Source organism: Anabas testudineus, chromosome 21 (genome assembly GCF_900324465.2).
Source record: "Anabas testudineus chromosome 21, fAnaTes1.2, whole genome shotgun sequence".
Lineage (NCBI taxonomy): Eukaryota > Metazoa > Chordata > Actinopteri > Anabantiformes > Anabantidae > Anabas > Anabas testudineus.
Window position 1 is genome coordinate 12,796,992 of NC_046629.1, and position 20,124 is coordinate 12,817,115.

General features: G+C 38.9%; 2 protein-coding genes across 3 annotated transcripts; one reads left to right on the top strand and one right to left on the bottom strand.

Moving 5' to 3' along the window:
* The first annotated feature begins 498 nt into the window (after positions 1-498).
* Positions 499-13,782, top strand: tlk1a (tousled-like kinase 1a). The gene is given in 25 exon segments (XM_026376337.1): positions 499-742; positions 744-776; positions 778-820; positions 4,987-5,108; positions 5,200-5,271; positions 6,845-6,883; positions 7,041-7,116; positions 7,217-7,260; positions 7,415-7,510; positions 7,604-7,690; positions 7,786-7,878; positions 8,109-8,219; positions 8,313-8,449; positions 9,661-9,849; positions 9,937-10,003; positions 10,513-10,610; positions 10,756-10,837; positions 10,931-11,022; positions 11,243-11,332; positions 11,430-11,599; positions 11,712-11,847; positions 12,300-12,363; positions 12,365-12,412; positions 12,494-12,601; positions 12,687-13,782. Coding segments are annotated over 25 exon segments (2,310 nt in total). The 5' UTR covers positions 499-700; the 3' UTR covers positions 12,858-13,782.
* Positions 13,783-14,041: 259 nt separating this feature from the next.
* gorasp2 (golgi reassembly stacking protein 2) lies at positions 14,042-19,250 on the bottom strand. 2 transcript variants are annotated; one of them, XM_026376339.1, is made up of 10 exons: positions 19,090-19,250; positions 17,964-18,044; positions 17,642-17,845; positions 17,336-17,422; positions 17,122-17,252; positions 16,517-16,649; positions 16,279-16,408; positions 15,995-16,075; positions 15,760-15,849; positions 14,043-14,857 (listed from the first exon to the last, which is right to left on the bottom strand). In XM_026376339.1, the coding sequence occupies exons 1-10, from the start codon at positions 19,150-19,152 to the stop codon at positions 14,628-14,630; spliced, it is 1,230 nt and encodes a 409-aa protein (XP_026232124.1). In that variant the 5' UTR covers positions 19,153-19,250; the 3' UTR covers positions 14,043-14,627. The 2 variants fall into 2 exon arrangements, with proteins under 2 accessions (XP_026232125.1, XP_026232124.1); XM_026376340.1 differs by lacking the exon at positions 15,760-15,849 and having other exon boundaries at positions 14,042-14,857.
* Between the last annotated feature and the right edge of the window lie 874 nt (positions 19,251-20,124).

Below are 20,124 nucleotides of genomic sequence, written 5' to 3' on the forward strand. Positions count from 1 at the left end.
ATTACAATTTACAACTGAATAAATAACTTTTAACTAAAGCTGTCAAATAAATTACATGTAATATGAATTGTAGTGGAGTAAAAGTAACGTAAAATGCAAATAATCAAGTAAAACACAAGTTATTCAGAGCTGTTCTTCACTGCAGTACTAAATTATAATCATAAAGGTAAATTATGACCGTCGGTATTTTTATTTTGTATCATGCCGGCAGAAAATGTGATTATATGACTTGTTTATATCGACTAAAAAGTAATAATTTCATTTAGTTTTAGCTATGACCATTATAATCTCCAGTCAATAAACTGTCTACAACATCCACACAAAATGCGACTGTGCACATGTTATGTGTGTGTTGCATATGATTTAATTCAAGTTTTTTAGAAAATTAAAACCTTCATGTTGTCACTAAAAGAGAAAATAGAGGAAAAAAGCATCACCCTCGCGATACAGACTTTGCACACGATGCATGACGTTTCATAGACAACCACTTGAAGACGGAGAGGTAGTCCTGGAGCCAGGACGCGCTGCCGAGGGGTGAAGAGGTTTGTCTCCTAAAATATCACATTATTGTACGTTTTCACTGCGTGGCAGTCGCTGTACCCATGTAAAAACCACCGTGGCACGCCAGCCGGTTAATTTCACGACCAGTGTGAAAGAGTAACCGTGTGCGCTGCAGCACCTACACACGAAAAGTAGCTTGATGAGTGTCCAAAGTAGTGGAAGTTTGGAGGGGACGCCATCTTTGGTCCCAGCTCTCCACGTCCCCAATACGGACTGTGTTTTCAGCAACATACCACGGCAGTGGTGAAGGCCCGGGAAGGTATCGTGAAACATTTTTAAAACCATATATCTCTTGTATTTGTTCGGCTGGCGTCATTGTGTGCAGGGTGTAAGGGAAATGGATTAAAATGACCAAACAAATTGGTGGCGAAACCTGCTCGCTAGCTAACGTTAACGTTACAGTAACGCGTCAGCTCCAAAGTCCGTTGAGCCTGTTTGGCTACTAGCTCCGAAGACAGGACCGTGTTTCTGGGCTCAGGCCAGTGCACTAACCTGAAGACGAAGACGTGCATCATGGCGATAACCCTTTACCACAGCTGAAAGGTTACGGCTACAGTCGGTGCATCTGTCTTTAAGCATGCTGTCGTTGTAAGAGCAAACACTAGTCAAGTTAGCGACAGACCTAAAATTGATCTGCAACAGCAAGCTATGAAATCAAACAGTCTCTGGTGATGGTTAATGTTATATCACTGGATTGGTAGCAAGTGATGTAAGTAGTAGATGCACCGCACTGTTCTCTATTGTGTGTGTGTGTGTGTTGAGTGGTGTTTTCCTGCAGTGTTAACAATATGTGTGCATCTGTCATCATCTTAACGCTACAGAAATAGTCTCAGACAGGCTTTAAACATCACAGTGTGAGTCCAGCATGAAGTGTAGGCTATGCTGTGGGCTGTAACGTAGCCCTGTGCTAGAGATGCTACTTCACTGGATGGTAGGCAGCCTTGTTTGACCTCTTAGTATTAGTAACTTAGCGTAAAGTGGCGTGTGTTTATGCAACACCCTAACAAAAACTGAAGGGACCCCCCATGGGACACAAGCAGCTTTGGGCTATGCTGCATGCTAACACATACGCAGTCAAATGAGTGATGCACATTTGGTCTTCTGTGGTGAACATATGTTGCTGTCACTTAAATCTCCCAGGCATTTTGTAATGATGGAGAACTTTTACTTAGCTTTGGAAATGTAGGTAGCCTTTGCAGTGCTTAGCATCAACATGCAGTGATTGGGATTGAACAGTGATGGCTGCACATGTAGGATGTCACTTGTAAATATTAGAGATTGCGCTTTTTTTTTTTTTAAAGTTGGTAGTTGATGAAGCTAGGTCGTAGTAATCCCACCTAGATTTCTGAGTCTTTCCAAGTGTCTGCCATAAACAGGTGGTCACTCTGCTGAGCAGCATGGAGTTAAAATGACATCCACAGCAAGGGTTGTAAGGGTTCAACTGCTTGTTCCTGCAGGGGCTTCAATATAGATAATAGTTATGCTCTGAGGCCTTCACGCTTGAAACAAAGGGAAATCCTTAAGAGAGACGACACAGCTGATTTGTATCTATGATGTGAAACTTGCAAACATTCTGGGTGACGGATGAGATGTGGTTACAACTTTATCACTGCAAATCAAAAAAAAAAAAAGCAGGAAGACTTCTCAAAAAGATTATAGTTTTATATGTGCACTAATGTGAACGCCTGCAGCTGCTACCACTGAATATTGTATTGCCTGTTGAAGTTGTGATGAAGTAACACTGGACATACCAGTGTTTTCTTTTTTTTGCTACACGAGTTAACACTTAGTTAGTCAAACTGTAGTGAGGGCGAAGGGTGATAATTGTGTCATTTATATGAAAAGGTTAGGAAGGAAGTGAGAAAACTGTGTCTGTATGTTGATGTGGTCACAAGGCAAATTTTTCAGTACAACAAAATGCCACGTTCATTAAAGACAAGCAGCCTCCATGCCATAGTTGTATAAGACAGACGACTGCAGGAGAGGATGTCGGCAAAATAAACCACAAATTTGATTAGAAGTCACAGACCCATCATGAGAAATGTGACGGGCCACTTTATTGTCTCAGAGGAAAAGGAAATGGACTGGTTGCGTGATTGTTGCTAAGATTTATCCTGTCAGTGCTTTACAAACCCGTACAAGGATCTCTGAGCGTGAGAGTCTAGTTAATATTAAAATGGTGATGGCAGAGTTTGAGTTACACTGTCAAACTCTGGAAAATATAATCACTGTTAGTGGTTAAAATAAAACAGTGAAAGAGGGTTATGATAGACAGTTTAGCTTGGCAGGGAGTGTGTTAGTAAACCACAATGCTGTTATCTTAAGTCCACTTATAACGTGGATGCGCATCATTAATGATGATGAATAGTTCATTTCTTTGGACGATTGTATGCTGCCAATAATTGAATTTACGTTGGAAAAGGGCTGAATGTGGCTTCCATTTCCTTTGCTTCTGTCTTGCTGGACTTTCCTCTGTACTGCATTCTATACACAGTTTCATATGATGTACCAAGTATAATAAGCATGTGTGTCAGTAAATTGGCTTTTGGAAAATCCCATGAAGTAGATGTGTGACTAACAAGTTTATTAGTCAAATATTTTGTCAAAAAATTCTAAACAGTAAATGTGTCCAAAACAATCCCTGTGGTGTATATTAGGTGGTGTTTCATTTAGACATATTTGATAATAATGATGATCATAATAATGATTTGAATGAGAAACAGGAGCTATTCTATGCTTTTTTAATTATCATCTTTCTTGTGCCACCGCTGCAAGATGATATTAATTACATAGTTTGGCAGTGTCCCACCTGTTAGAGCACATATTGTTTTATTTACACGCTGAAGTTGTCTGGTATTCTTGCAGCTGCATTGTAAGGCATAGCATCATAAGCAGACACTGTGTTTTGTGTTACATGATATGATGAATGGCTTTTTGTTTAGATACTACTAATGTGTTACGCGACGTTTAGTATGTACAAAATTCAAAATCCAAACTCAGTCCATTTCTAAGATGACTAAACATTGTTTCGAGATGTTAAACTTTGTGTCTGTGGTTTTATTCATTTATTTATACCATATCTTAACAGGAAGGTTGACATTACAGACTAGTAGTATTTGGCTTTCCATGACTTATCTTTCTTAGGTACATTTGTGCAGTAATTTTATGAAAAAAAAAAAAAAAGCTTGTCTCAAACAAATGGGAGGCTTGTTGTGATTAGAGCTGTTTTCCTATTGTTCTCTTATATCTAAGGCAGATTTTAATCTTCATATCACTACAGCTTATTTCTGTGTCAGTTCCCTGGAGTACTGCTGAAATGGCCCCTGCGACTTGATTAACTGAAGTCACATTTGTCTTGGGGTGTATAAGATGGTTTCAAAGCGTTCCTCCTCACACTTGTCTGTACTCTGTATTTCACCATTTTGATTCTTCATTCACCTATTCAAATGCTGCAAGTGTTTTTTTTAGATGAACACCAGCATATGCAGCAGTCTTAGTTGATATGTGAGTATATGTAAATGGTGGTTAAGAGAATGTTTGTCTAGATTTGATGCATGTATTCATCATTTGACTAATCTTTGTTAATTCAAATGAGCTCCAGTCTGTCACTGTAAGCGGCAAAACCAGCTACGTAATGTGTTTATGTGTTTAGAGTCAAAAAATATCCAGAAAGATCTTAAACAAGTTAATTGTGTTTGTAGATGAACAACTAATACAAGACGAATCTATTAATACTGGTTGGGATTTTATTCTAGTTACTTGTCAGTCAGAAATCCCTATTCTCTACTACTCTCTGATATAGTGGCAAGGCTCCATATTTCTTTGCGGATTCAAAATGGTCGTCTCATTAAAGCACAGGTTTAGTGGGCAGACCCCTCAGAGTCTGCAGCAGCACTGAAGCCCAGGGAGCTCACGTAACAGTCCCACAGGGGCACAGAATTCATCATTGCCCAGCAGTCCTAACATTGCTCTTGGACTCTCATGATAATAGTGATGTAGCACAGAAATGCTTGTTACTTCTAAACTTGTCCTCCGCTTTTGACTAGTAACAAATTTTTTTGGATGAGCAGTTTCATTATTGCTGTTAGCAATAGTTTTTAGCTGCTATGAGCAGATTAGGTAGTGCTAATGTGTGTAAACAAGATGAGAACCCTGCTTATCTCCTCTGTGCTAAACGACTGTAGAATGAAACCTGCCTTTGTCATGAATGTTACTAGGGAATGGGCATACATTTGGTCTTGCCCTATATTCTGGTCTAGACTAAAATATTGTCTCTTAGGGTTTGACATTATAAATTATTTTTTTTTAAATTTGTCTTAAACCCATTGCTACTGTCTCTTGTGCTCTTGAGTGGGCAGTTTGGCTACAGTTAAGATGATTCTTGAATAACTGAGTCTTGCTGTGAATTGTTGCTAATCCTCGCAGGCACCATGGAGGAGCTGCACAGCCTGGACCCCCGGAGACAGGAGCTGCTGGAGGCACGCTTTATGGGCGGGGTCAGCGGCAGCACAGGGGGCAGCACTGGCAGCACAAGTGGGGGAACCAAAGTGAGTGAATATTTAGCACTGTCAGTTATCTCAGTGTTCAATGGTCAAAATACCATTTTCAATCTCATGCTAAAATAACATTTTTTTCCAGGGTTTGACCAATAATGAATGTTCAAATCACAGTTTTGGAAGTCTGGGATCTTCAAGCGACAAGGAGTCAGAGGTACAGGTCCAAATCCTTTGTCGTTCTTGGAAAACCTCTTAACAATTACTAGATTTTGTTTTTTCTCAAAAAGATGACAAATGTTGGTTATATAGGTTACTTTCAGAGCCATTTCACAATATTTTTGCTTACTGCTATGGAGAACAACCGAGTTAATGAGTGGCAATGTCCTCTGATATAATCTCAGGACAATGTCCAGAGGTGCTCTTTCACACATGTTGCAGGAGATTGTCCGAGTCGCACACGTTCTTACGTACTGGATATACTGTTAGCTTTAAGTGAGGAGTGGTTCCTGTAGAGCATTAAGGAGAAGACAGGACTTGATGGCAAAACTATGCTACATAAATTTGTGGTCTTTAACCACCATCCCCAGACTGAAGAAGCTACTTGGATCAGTAGTGAAACGTTTCGACCTAACAAGAAGGAAGCTCAGTTGCCATGACTCAACCTCCAGATAACGTCACCTGGATGACTGAGAATCTTCACTGACATAAATTGCTGTGTTTTGTGTACAGGACCTCGAAGGAGCGTCAATCACATGATAATAATCACATATTGCACCCACTTGGTTGCTGTGATTTCACATATTGGGCTCAATTGGAGATCACATAGACTTTATACTAAGGAGCTGATAGGGTCTGGTCCAACTGATTTGGACATTTGCACTTGCATACAGTATCTCTGGGTTATGTCTAGATAAGTTCAGGGTGGCAGTGCCTGTCTGAAAACTGTTTGGTCTGGAGTTAGAGTTTTGAAATGGAGTAAAGAGTTTTTGGATAGATTGTTGATATACATAAAATGATTGGAAGTGATTTGTGCCTTTTAGAGAGATGGTTCATGCAAATCAGTTCCTGTTGAGAAGCTGTTCTGAGAGCTAGAGTTTTAAAAATAGCTGCTGTATTACTAAGCTGCTCTCTCTTTTTTGGGGGCGGCAGAATTTGAATCTGATGGCTATAACGTTATTACTATCATCCAGACACTGTGTACAACCAATCTTTCATAGACTTCCTAAATCAATTGCATGTCCATTTGGCTACGTGACCTTTGGTCCTTTGGACTGCACTGACACAACAGAGGGTACTAACCACCATGTTGTGTCCTGGCATTAATTACGCCTTCACACTAGATGTTTATGTCCCGTATTTTATGTTCTAGCAGTACACAAACACATGCTTTCCCAGGTCTTTTATGTTTTGCAGATGTAGAATTGCCTGTGTGATTTTTCTTTTAGTTTTTGCAGCAACATACATTGACATTATTAAAAACAAGGAAACATATTTACTGCTCAGACTGGATGCAACTTCTCAGCACGTATTTGCGACATTGATACTGTGATGAACAAGTGACAGTCAGACAAAACCAGCACCTGTTGACAAATAACTTGCACAAAGTTGGATGTAGTGATCGTGAAATGTGTGAAATACCAGAAGATCACCAATTTATCACCAATTTGAGTATCTGTCCCAATTAATTAAAGTGAAAAAGTAATGAAGTACTGACATAGTAGAAATTATCTTCTTGTTACTAACAGATTCTTTCTCATTGTTTCCCACTTTATTTTCTAACTTAATAGGGGTCGGATGTGAAAAGAGGCAGTTCCCCTGCTTACTCGGTAGGTATAAAGTATGGTAAAATCTCATGTTCATGTTTGGATTGCTAACCAGTCCAGTAGTGTTTGTGCATGAGTGAGTGTTTTATTTAATTCAGTGTATATATTTAAAAAATATAGTGTTTTGTAAAAGAAAGTTTTAATAAAGTTCCTTTTTCAGACTCCAGAGAAGAAACAGTCTGAAACGACCAGAGGCAGAAAAAGGAAACCTGAGATCCAATCAGAAAGCAGCCAAGGCTAGTGTTTTTATGTTAAACTGGTTTTACTTTGGCCCAGTCTTACTGCTCTATTCTCTTAAATTATTTCAACACATTTTTCCTTCTTTTCCTTTTACAGGAAAATCGATTGTGCGAGGACCCAAAATAAGTGATTATTTTGATGTAAGATTTCTACTTTCTGTCATTGAACATAAGTGTGTTGAATGAGTCTTTGTTCCACATGTGAGGCATAATTAATGTCCTGTCTGTAAAACAACAGGTCCACTGTTACCAAGTGTTAGTCAGTAATATAATTTGTCATCTCTTTATCTTTCAGTTCCAGGGAGGAAATGGGTCCAGTCCTGTGAGAGGTCTCCCATCAGTGATACGTTCGCCCCAGAATTCACATTCCCACTCCACTCAGGGCACTGCTGTAAGTACAAATCTTGTCTTCAAAATCTCTTTTGCTGCCCCATTTTGTTGGCATCACCCTGTCATTAAAGAAGTGCTGTCTCCTCTTTTGCAGGTTAGACAAAATAGTTCATCTCCTACTAGTCTGTCTTTTGGGGACCACATAACACATCCAAAGCAACTAGCAGTCAAAATGGTTCAGGTGAGGGGGATGATTTTTGTAGTTACTTTCAAATGTTTAAGACTGCAGAGATTTTTTTTTTTTAAAACATGTTCTTTTGTTGTTTTCCACTCTAGACTGACCTTACAGTGTTGAAATTGGCTGCCCTTGAAAGCACTAAGAATTTAGACCTTGAGAAGAAGGAGGGGAGGATAGATGATTTGCTAAGGGTAAGGAGATATTAGGTGTTTGACACGTTACACAAAGGCTTCACTGGTCTGTGTTGTTAAAGTAGTGCAAAACTAATTGAACTTAATTTGCCAGAGAAATGTTTAGTAAAAACTTTTAAATAATTGTTAACATTATAAACTTATTTTTATTTTCTTTCAAATACTTAGTGGATTGGGAGTATAATTGAATTTGTGTGGCTGCTGAAGAAATGTTTCTTTCTGCTTCATAGACAAACTGTGACCTCAGGAGACAGATAGACGAACAACAAAAATTACTTGAAAAGTACAAGGAACGCTTGAATAAATGCATTACCATGAGCAAGAAGCTGCTTATAGAAAAGGTAAATATTGTTTTTTCTTTGACTTTAATGAACATTCAACATTTACACACATTCAGACTATTTATGCAACCCCTGTTATCTGTTGTTCTACAGAGCACTCAAGAAAAGCAGGCCTGTCGGGAGAAGAGTATGCAGGATAGACTACGTTTAGGCCATTTTACTACAGTGAGACATGGAGCCTCATTCACAGAACAGTGGACAGATGGTTATGCCTTTCAAAACCTCGTGAAGTAAGACTTTTATTGAGATTGTGCCCTTCAGGAAAAACAATTCTTCACCATTTTGTTACTATGTCTGTATTTTTTTATTTAAGCCTTTTCACATTACAGCAAGTTATTTCAAATGAATTTGACATACATTATTATATTACAAGATATCAGTGATTCCTTTATTAGAGCAAAGTTTTGTTGTTATAAAATCACTTACCATAACACCATCACATCATAAGTATCGCACATAACTCAGTAAACACAGTAGAATAAGGCAGTCATATGATTCCATATCTATGTAAAAAAATCCTAATCCATCCATCCATCTATCTATCTCTCTATCTATAAGGAGGTGGTGGTGTCCAATAGGCTTTACAAACAGTGCATTGACTGATACCAAATTGGTAACTTACAGAAAATTAACATACTGCCATAGGCACTCAGCACACAACTTTTAATATACATCTAGAGCATCATATTGTATTGTGATACAATTTATTCAAAAGAAGTATAAGATGGTATCGAATGTATGAATAAAAGTATTTCTCTGTTCAGTAGGCCTGAAATCCATCACTCTGGCCTACTGACGGCTGATTCACTTTAATAGAGACAGCACAGCCCAGGTGCTAACACAGTAGCTCTATCTACAAATGGCAACAAAAAAATCCTGTAGCACAGCACATGTTCTAACATGAAAGCTGTGTTTCTACAGTTTAGCTTGGGATTGCTAGAAAAAATGATAATGACAATCTAAAGTTGTAAAATCTAATCTGTGTAATACATGGTGTTTCAGCAACCTTTAAGCATTTAAATGTGTTAATCTGACATCTTCAACTTGAGATAACATCTGCCTTGAACCACGGTGGGCTGAACTGCCAACTCAACTGGGTTGATTACCATGAACCAGCTCTATCGATGTCTCCACTGTATATATTTTTCTCTTCGCTGCCTTTACATTGCGGAATGACGTGTGTCCCTTTTCTCCTGATGGCCACTCCATCATTGCACGTAGAGTATTGTAAGGGTTTAGTTTTAGGCAGCTGCTACCCACTTGGGACACAAGACCACAACCCTAACTGCCCCAAATATTCTGAGCTGGTGGATCAGATTCAACTTGGGAAATTCACACACAGCCCTCACAGTTGTGCTACTGTTCATCTTTCTTATGGTCTTAATTAAGGGTTTGATAAGATCATTTTTATTTGAACAAAAACACATTTTTCCATCTGCAGACAGCAAGAGTGGATAAACCAACAGAGAGAGGATATTGAGAGGCAGAGGAAACTTCTAGCCAAGAGGAAACCTCCATCCTCTAGCAATTCCCAAGCACCAACCACAAACTCGGAGCCAAAGCAACGCAAAACCAAGGCAGTGAATGGAGCAGAAAGTGATCCCTTTCTAAAACCCAGCCTACCTCAGCTGTAAGTGTTGTTTAACTGATTTTAGTCCTCTGAGTTAACATTAAGACTCTGTTAATAACAAACGAGTATTTCTCTCCTTGTGAAAAGGCTGACACTAGCAGAGTACCATGAACAGGAAGAGATCTTCAAACTGCGACTTGGACATCTAAAGAAGGTTTGTTAAATGCTGGACTTAGACAGTTTGATTAATTTGGGTTTTGAACTAGCCTTCATTTGAGTATAACAATAGACACGACCTTATGCATTAACTAATTTCATGAGTTAGTGAATTTACCCACCACAGACTATATTAAATGGCAATTTCACAGTTTAGAGGTTGAAACACAATTGGAGTCAGTGAATTCTTAAATGTTGTCAATATGAGGATAATCTGGACAAATTCAACCTGATTATCTTGTTTCCTGAGCCGAATGACTGTTACTTTTGTGTGAATCACCCTAAGGAATGAGTGAGCCTGTAGTTTGTCTGTGTATCCATTGTTTTCCCATTGAATAAGCATCACAGACGGCCCCTGACAGACTTTGTAACAAGTCAACCGTTAATATTTAATACAGAACTAGTCATCTGTGTACAAGTGGGTTTTGATGAGCTCCTCTCCTTGTAGTCGGTATTCTGAAGTTTCTTCTGTGCATTTGTGTGTTTGTGTGCTTGAATCATTTATAGGAAGAAGCTGAGATCCAGGCGGAGCTGGAACGTCTGGAGAGAGTGCGCAACCTTCACATTCGGGAGCTGAAGAGAATAAATAATGAAGACAGCTCACAGTGAGTCTGAATGAATTTCCTTGACAGTTACCGCATTGACATTGAAACATGATGAGGCCAATATCCAGAGTTAGAGTGGTGATATCAAATGGGTTTGTATCTGTAATTTTAATCAGTTTCCTTTGCTCTTACTCCCCATCCAAAGATTTAAAGATCACCCAACATTAAATGAACGGTATCTGCTCCTGCACCTCCTAGGGAGAGGGGGCTTTAGTGAAGTTTACAAAGTAAGTCATTAAGTATTAAAACACAGTTTTAACATAAAAAGCAAGTGTGTCTTTCCTATTATATGAGTTAACATTTGTATGTATGTTGTACAGGCTTTTGACTTGATTGAGCAACGATACGCTGCTGTGAAAATTCACCAACTCAACAAGAACTGGAGAGAAGAGAAAAAAGAGAACTATCACAAGTATGTTGGTCTCTGGAAATATGTACCCTCAGCTGCAGTATACTATAATTAGTGTTTCAAATACTGTGTTGTACTTCCAGTAGACAAGTTGTTCTGATGTCCTTTGCTGCCAGTGTATTATTTCTCTCCATAAGCCCCACATCCTGTCCACGCAGAATGAAGCACCTTCATCTTTCTGCTTTGGTTATTAACAAAAACATGATTATTGTTCTGTCTACAGACATGCATGCCGAGAGTACCGAATACACAAAGAGCTGGACCATCCCAGAATCGTGAAGCTTTATGACTATTTCTCACTGGACACAGACACGTCAGTCACTCTCTGTCATGCATTTAGTGAACGTTTGAGTTGGTCTGTGATGAGAAGAGGCTGCAATTCCCAGTAATTCTGTTTTCCTTTTTAATAGGTTTTGCACTGTTATGGAGTATTGTGAAGGCAACGACTTGGATTTCTATTTGAAGCAGCATAAGCTAATGTCTGAGAAAGAGGCCCGGTCTATAGTCATGCAGATTGTGAATGCACTAAAATACCTGAATGAAATCAAACCCCCTATCATCCATTATGACCTTAAGCCAGGTAATCAAACCCTTATATTATCGCTTATTCCACTGTAAACCAGTTTCTTTTAAAGGAGTGTTTCTTTATTCTAGTGCGGATTTATTTAGTTTTTTTTTTTTTTTTCTTTCAGGAAATATCTTGTTAGTGGACGGCACAGCCTGTGGGGAAATAAAAATCACTGACTTTGGTTTGTCCAAAATCATGGATGATGACAACTATGGTGTAGACGGGATGGACCTGACATCACAGGGTGCTGGCACCTATTGGTCAGTAGAAATTTCTACAGTACAAATATCACATAAGTCATGAAGGAAGTATGCACATCATCTACTAAAGCAGCAGTGTCTTACTATAAATCCTGCATTAGAGTTTTTATAAACAAACACCAAAGGATAAAGTACTGGTTTTGCAAATTGGTCCCAGTCTGTGTTCCATTAACATGTTAGCAGTACTTTACTGTGCAGTTATTCCAAGTGGAACCATTTTCTGTACCGTGTAGTAGTTTTAATCTGCAGCATATGTTCTAAACTGATTTTATGTTTTATTTGTAAAAATCATTTTTAACAAGTACACAGAATTAAAAAGCTTGAGTAAGGGTGAAATACGTCTTTGCTCTTAGTTACTGTAACTGATTAAAAAGTTACTTTCCAGGACTAAACATTGAAATGAACAGCAGGCAGCTAGTACAGATACTAAACATAATTCTTATTCTCACCAGGTACTTGCCTCCTGAATGTTTTGTGGTTGGCAAAGAGCCTCCAAAGATCTCCAATAAGGTTGACTGTGTGGTCTGTGGGTGTTATTTTTTTCCAGTGTCTGTATGGAAGGAAGGTAAGGAGAGGAACACATAGTATTCCCCTAAACCTGTTTGCCATGTATTCTTGATTGTTAGGCACTATTCCTCTTTTTCAGCCTTTTGGCCACAACCAGTCACAACAGGACATCCTGCAGGAGAACACCATACTCAAAGCTACTGATGTCCAGTTCCCCGTGAAGCCTGTTGCCAGTAATGAAGCAAAGGTAGGTGAACTTAAAAATGTTTTGTATTATCAAGGGCAGACTTATTCTAAAACAACACTGCTGATACTGTTCGTCCCCACTTCAGGCCTTCATAAGGCGGTGTCTGGCATACAGGAAGGAGGACCGGATCGACGTTCACCAGCTGGGAAGTGACCCCTACCTGCTCCCTCACATGCGGAGATCAAGCTCCTCTGGAAATCTACAGATGAGTGCTGCTGGCTCAGGACCAGCATCCTCTAGCATCATCTCATACTGACAGCCTTGAACTTTGAGAGAAAGGCAAACTGACCAAGTTGCTCCCACACCTGCAGAGCTCCTGGGAGGTTGGGCTGATGAGAGAATCAGCCAGCAACAAGAGAAGCAGGACACAGGTGGGGAGAGCCTCCTCTGACCTGTGCCAGGCTGCTTCTTGTGTTTACCAGGGCTTGATCAATGAAGGATCAATGAAGGGACAGTGATGAACATTTTTAAAGGACATGAGTAGAAGATTATGTTGAAGGTCGGACAAAAGCACTGAAACTGACGACGTACCTTGAAGAAAATGTGACTGGATTCTCCGTTCGGATGTTGCAGATAAATAAAGCCTTAAAGGGCCAAAGGGAGACTTGGCAGCCCGTTGTTTAGATTAAATAACATGGTCCTGCCAGGGTGCAAATGATTCAGCTGCTAGAAGTTCAATAACTGTGAAAAGAGGACAGTCATCATAGAACTGCAAATATTTCACTTTTGATTTGGCTAAATCGATTTGTTTTCACAAATGTTAGGCTTTAATTTGAGTTACTTAGCCAAGAGAATGTAATGTGTAGCATACAAGTGGCATCTAGTGACATGTAGGTGGAGCAGCATACTTAAGTTTAATGCACAAAGTAACCAAATGTAGAAAAATTACAATGTGTAAAATCCTATGCAGGAATATTAATTAACAGATAAATTGGAGGCTGCATATGCTGTACAGGTGAATTTTCAAATGAGCTGCAGCAGTAATATGTACAAAGAGTTAAACTGTTCCCATGTAAAACTGGTTTCCTGGAGTGGTTTCATTTTGCTGCTTTGTTGCTCTTACTCCTTCAAGGGCTGTATGTTCCACTTTGGGTACAAATTGTACAGTTCTGCCAAGAGTGAATAATAAATACCAGGAAACATTTTCTCCCAGTAAATGGTATCTCAGAATATATTTCATTACCCATACTAAGCATTTGATAACACACTGAATAGTAAAGGGGGCTAGTTATTAATATTGTCTTAATTTTCTGAGATTACACTGACACCATGTGGCCATGTTCGATACCATTTTGCTAAGGTACAATAGCAATGTAGGTTGCTCAACTCATGAACAACTTGAACAGATACCATAAAAATACAGGAAGTTAGAGGTTTAGAGAAAATACATTAGTTTAATCAAGGTAACGATATCTCACTTTATATATATATATTTTTTTTTGTACAAATCAAAAACTGTTCAAGGTATGTAATGGCTACAGCTCTGCAGCAAGCAAACGGAAGGCAAATCCCCAGAATTATAAGTTGCTGCCCTGTCTTCCCCTGAAGACTTTAAGTAACTTGACCCATAACGAAAGACCGAAAGGTATTTGCACATTTGAAAGTTAATTGGCTTCTCACACATTTCACACTTTTTTTGTTTCCAAGTTCAAAAAGTCCACATCATTGGCTTGTCTCACTCGTGACGGCACTATGAACTATTTTAAAAAATGTCCTGCTGAAGAGTGTATGTTTGTTTTTACTGAAAAGTCTGACTCTTGCAACTTTTCCTTTCACTGCCCATCAACAAATTCCTGTTAAGGTGTAGAACAACAGTTGCCTGGATGGTTCTCTTTTGACACCTATGTCTTAGGAAATTGCTGCATATGAGCAGACCAGTGTAGTTACAGTAACCTAGACATATTGGAGTTCTCGCAGTAATCCTGACAGTGTGTAGGAGCAATTTGTCAACTGAAGTGCAACTAACACACTGGTTATATTGTGTACAGACTGAGAGCATGTTGACAACCTTAAATGGTGCTCTCTGCTACGACGACTCTGCAGACATTGTGATATTTATTGATTCAGAGGTGGCCATTGGTGGTGTGATGGGAATATTGGTCAGTGAACTGGTTATTTGGCTGAACGGAGATGTTGCATCTTGTGTAACAGCAGGAGCTACATTAGCAGTGATGGGGGGAAGAACAAAGTCAGATGGAGGCAGCATAACACTGGGGACCACGCTGGGAAGGTTGAGGGGAGGAAGCGGTGGAAGACCTGCAGATTGTAATACAAAAAAAAAAAAACTTAACTGCATGAACACCATACTTGAATTTGCAGCATTTTGTTATTTGAAGACAAAATGACTTTCAGAGAACAAGACAGGTTTACAGTTTTGTAAATTCTGTCTTTAAACAATAGGTGCCCGCTGCAAAAATCCACCCTCCCTGTTCTATCCAAGAATGTACTGAGAAGTTTCTAATACGTGAGGCCACAGTAGTTTTAAGTAAATTGGATCAAGTGGTTCATTTCAGTTCAAGTGTTGTTATAGTGCAAAATCTTTTGTGTTCATTTACTGCAGGAAATTCTACATTGGAAAACATAATTATGAAATTTGATGGTCACCACTTGCTGAAATGGACAGGATCCTGCTTTGCAAAGAATGAAAACTGTGGATTTGGTGCCCCACCACTTAAACTGGAAGCACATTAGGAAGGATGTCAGTATGATTAATAATAAAGCAAGCAACAACTGTTTGAGCATTCATATGGGCCTGTTTTAAGACAGACTTAACATGTTTAATGAGTCCAAGGTCCTGTTATTCTCATGAATATGAAATGTCTCAGCAACAGAAATGAGTAAACGTCTCCAAGCTGTATTCTGTATTTTCATTGTTAACAAATCCCAGTGAAGACTACTCATTACTCAAACGGGATACTGTATTCAGCTGGATTATTGCTACTGATTTCTTGGTTAACAAGTGTTTACTGCAGCAGGAACATGTATTTGGGATCAACTATAAAATAGACCTAAGGGTCCTCTTTATGATCAAAGTGCATCACTGATTTTGGACAATGACAACAGGATGGGTTCATTGTTTGTTTTGATCTTTTCATAAGACCGACAATATTACCAGACTTATCATTTACAATGCTTGACAGCTAGAATGAGTACAATACCTGCATGTTGTGATCCAACCCGGGTCATGTCTGGCAAGGTTATATTGAGGTTTGGCAAATTAGAAACACCTCCACTTAAAGGCATTAAACCTGTGCAACACATATTATATATGTATATAAATACAGTAGTAGACAATGTCAACAGAGTAATATCATCCACATTTAGGGTTTCAAAGAGTAGCTGACTGTAGCACCAGGTCTGGGGAACTACAGCCCCAACATAATTTCTACTAACCTGCTAGTCTTGGAGCAGGATTGGCATATGGGGGAAGGCTCTGGGAGGGTACTTGGCTGTGCAGTGGAACTGAAGAAGCTCCTGAAATCGTGTTTACCAAAAGTGTCATCGTGTTACATGTTAACAGGACAAAAACAAATTGAGCTCATTTGACAACATTCTGATATCTAAATGGAATTTATGAATTTTCCGAAATATATTTGTCTTTAACAGCACAAATTAAAACCTCAGTTAACTTGAATAGCCTCAGTAACAACATCGATTCACACAGGATGATCATGTACCTGTCTGTAGATTAGTAAGGACAGTGGTTGGATTATAGCTGACTGACAAGCCGGCGAGGGGCTGCTCTAACCCGGTCGATGCAGAAGAAGCAGCAATCGGAACAGTTGGAATGACAGCGGACAGATGGACCTGGGACCAAAACGACTTAATGTCAGTAAATGTTCACAAGACCTAAAACTGTGATGATGCTGAAATAATGTTTTTGTCTGGCTGCAAACACTGCAGATGCAGAACTACCTCTGTGAATCCATCTTTAGGTGGAGGAGCTGGGTCATTAGGAGTCTGTGCAGGGAAACTGATTTTTTTGCCCTCTGAAAACTGCAGTGTAGGTATCCTGTGTAGGTAGCCATAGCCAATCCCACATCCCAGACTGAAGAGATGAAAACACATCAATACTGTGAGGGGGAAAATGTCTAAAACATTTCACTGAAGCCTTAAAAATTGAAAAATCCAAAGGAAGTTATCAGTGAAAAATAAAAGAGGAAATCTTGGTATAATAGTAAATATCTTGCTACAATTCACAAACCTGTCTAGTCAGTGACTGTTGATCAGACAGCAGTATTTTCACCATATATTTTCTTTTCCTTTTCCATTCAACCCTCAGTAAGCAACAGAATGTAAAACTGAAACATGTACCACACATTGCTAAAAACGGGAAATACTATAATATAGTAAAATGAATACAGCTAAAAAAATTTAAGCACCAAACTCAAACAGGAAACCTAGTTAATAAAATAATTCTCTTCATAGAAAACAAACCCAAACAAAAATTCCAACAGAAACATGAACTGCCATTGTATTCAACTGAGGAAAGAACAGAAGTAGGTGGATGATTTCTGTACCTGCCCTCTCCACCCCAGTCAGAGTTGGGAGTGATGAGCACCTCACGACAGTTGTCTGTGTCGGTGTTGTACACGTACAGTTTCAGCTCTTTCCCATCATGGGTTTCAACAAGGGAGAACAGATCCTCGCTCTGTTCAGAGAGCAGAGTTACACAGTACTTTAACCTGCTGCCAACTTTATGCTAACTTTACATACAATCTGGAAAGTAGGTACCTCATTCATGACAGTGTCAGCTCCTATAACATAGTCAGCATGGGCCCTCAAACCAGCCAGGGCTGCAGGCGAGTTTGGCTCTACTTCCTGAAATCAAAACATTTATAAACATATTAGGTAATAGAAAAAAAACAAAAAACTACTGGATCATGTACAAATATGAATTAATTACACATACAATATACTATATATAGTGCAATAAATATGATGTATTCATCCAGATAAAACCTTATAATTTGAAAATCATTAATAAAAAAAACAGCCAAAATCATATATATTATTTTATTGTCAAACTGCCTCACTCACCAAGACATGCCAAACATTTTCATTGACCCCTTCAAAGCTGCAGAAACGAATACTGACTCCTAGAAGTCCCTGGCCGCCCCACATGTTGCTGGGTGTGACCGTCGTCTCTCGCACTGCCATCGTCTTGCTACTGTACAACAGCATCTTGATGGGCCTCTCCACGTTCAACTTCAGCAGCTCTTTTAAGGTGTCATTGTCCTTGTTCTATCAAAGATCAGTGCGTTCAAGTCATAGAAAAGTAACACTTGTGGTTGTATGAGACAATCTAAAGAATGTGCAACTGCTACTGGAAGTTTTATTATGTACATAAGAGTAGGATTACCAGTCTAGTGTCACAAATAGATATGATGAAATCAAAGAATGGCTCCAGTCCAGCATGATGACCGGGGGAATTCTCCTGCACCTGTAAAATAGTGTCGTAAAGATAAGACAATAGAGCCTTAGAAACAGATCATAGAGAGACACTGACAAAGGCTACAAGCAGCCATTTAAGAAATACTTTAATTTATTCTCTAGCATTTGCCTCGTTCACATGAAAACCTACAAATTTTAATATACAAATCTATGAGATAAAACAGTCCTAAGCCAGTACACTTCACTGCTTATTTAATTTGTATGTAACCCAAAAACTCAGCACAGATCTAAGTTGTTGTACTTTTGTACTGTTGTACTGATGTGACAGAATTTCACAATTAAAAAGAAAAAGACGCAGTAAAACCTAATAACTAATTTACTTAATAAGGTCATTACTGACACTTAAACCAATACCCTACATGATCAGTTGGTCCCTAAATCTTAAAGCTGCAACTGCTAATCAGCTATTTGATTACTACAAAAATAATCAGCAGCTAATTTGATAATCAATATCAAGTGCAATATACTACTAGTTCTAATATACACTGAAAAGTCAGACTATTCATTTTTTTTCTTGAATGTTCAGTGTCACCGGTTTTTCAGACCTGTCAACACAGACAGGAACTCCACTGATGCTGCTGACGACTGCGCATGCCTGAATACTAATTAACCATGTCAAGTCATAACTATATAAATCCATACATTTCATATATAAGAGAAATTAATAACTACATTAAGTAAGCAGGCAGTCTACATGTAGCAGGCGTACAGGTCAGTGATAATAATAATACAATTTACCTGCTAAATGAATATGGGCGTTAACACCAACATTTCAAAGACGAGCATTCATTCAGAAATGTTGACAGCTAACGTTAGCTAGCTGTCTGGCTAACCGCTAACTGGTAATGTTTGCTAGCTTCCAAAGACGATGAGGTTTTACTGACAAGTGAGTATAAATAATAAATAATACAACTGCTGTTGAATTAAGGATGCACACTGGCGTCTAGCTGGTGAACTGAAACCTGAGCTAACAGAGCTCTCCGCTCCTGCGTTTCTCTGTGGCAGGTCTCTATAACAAACCACGAAACACTCACTCTGAGGACGTGGTATCCTTCAGATCCTCCTCCTGGTACCTCGACGCTCTGAGAGCCCCCCATGTTTCCCTGAAACCCGAGTGTCAGGGTGTGCTAGCAGTGCTGGGTTAACAGGCGGCTTTCCTGCAGGTCATATCCGTAATCCACCGTCTTTCATGTGGTTCCTGGTTCCACAGCACTTCCGCGGTGGCGTGGTTGACCTGGCTGATGGATGACTCCTCTGGTTTAATCTAAATTATTAATCTCTGAAAATGGCACATTAGATTTTTAACACTCTCATACAGAGCTTTATATAATCATTTTCTAAATCTTCTACATGTTCACTGGCAATCTTGTGCTGTCTCTATAATACAACTATGAAAAAACAAAAACTAAAAACTATTAGATAAAAGATTTAAAAAGACTGTGTTAAATAGTTCACAGTGTAAATTATTGCACAAGACTAAATTATTGCTCATCATTGTACATTGTGAAAGCAGTTATGGTGAGACAGCAAGAATGCAATTCGAAAGTGACGTTTAAAGGGACTTAAGATTATACTGCATGAAGTGCCTTAGAGTGGCTGACCAATATTCAAAGTCAAGAACATACTGCAAGAATGAGAGGTGGAATAACTAGGAACTGTAATGACAAACAACGCCATGAATTCCTATAATAAATAAACTGAAAGGCAATAAAAACAATAAGACTAAATAAAACCACTGTTCCCTGGATGGTTAAGACTCTCTAGACTAGTAAGTTTGTGACACAAGAGTCTCAACCTGTGTCTTAAGATTCAGTGGTGAGAAATTAAAATATTTTATTTGAACACTGTGTTAAAAGTCGTTTTAGTGTAGCTGGAGGTAAATTCTCTGGACCTAGTGATTTGACATTTAAGGCTTGTGACATTTTACCAGGTCAAATCCTGAGATCAGAATATTTTTTTATCAGGTCATATCTTTTTGGAGTCTAGTATGACGTAAATCAAGTCTGAGGTTGTGCTCTTTTTCGTGATTTACGTCTGATTAAAGTCTTAAGTCTTTAATGGAACTTAAA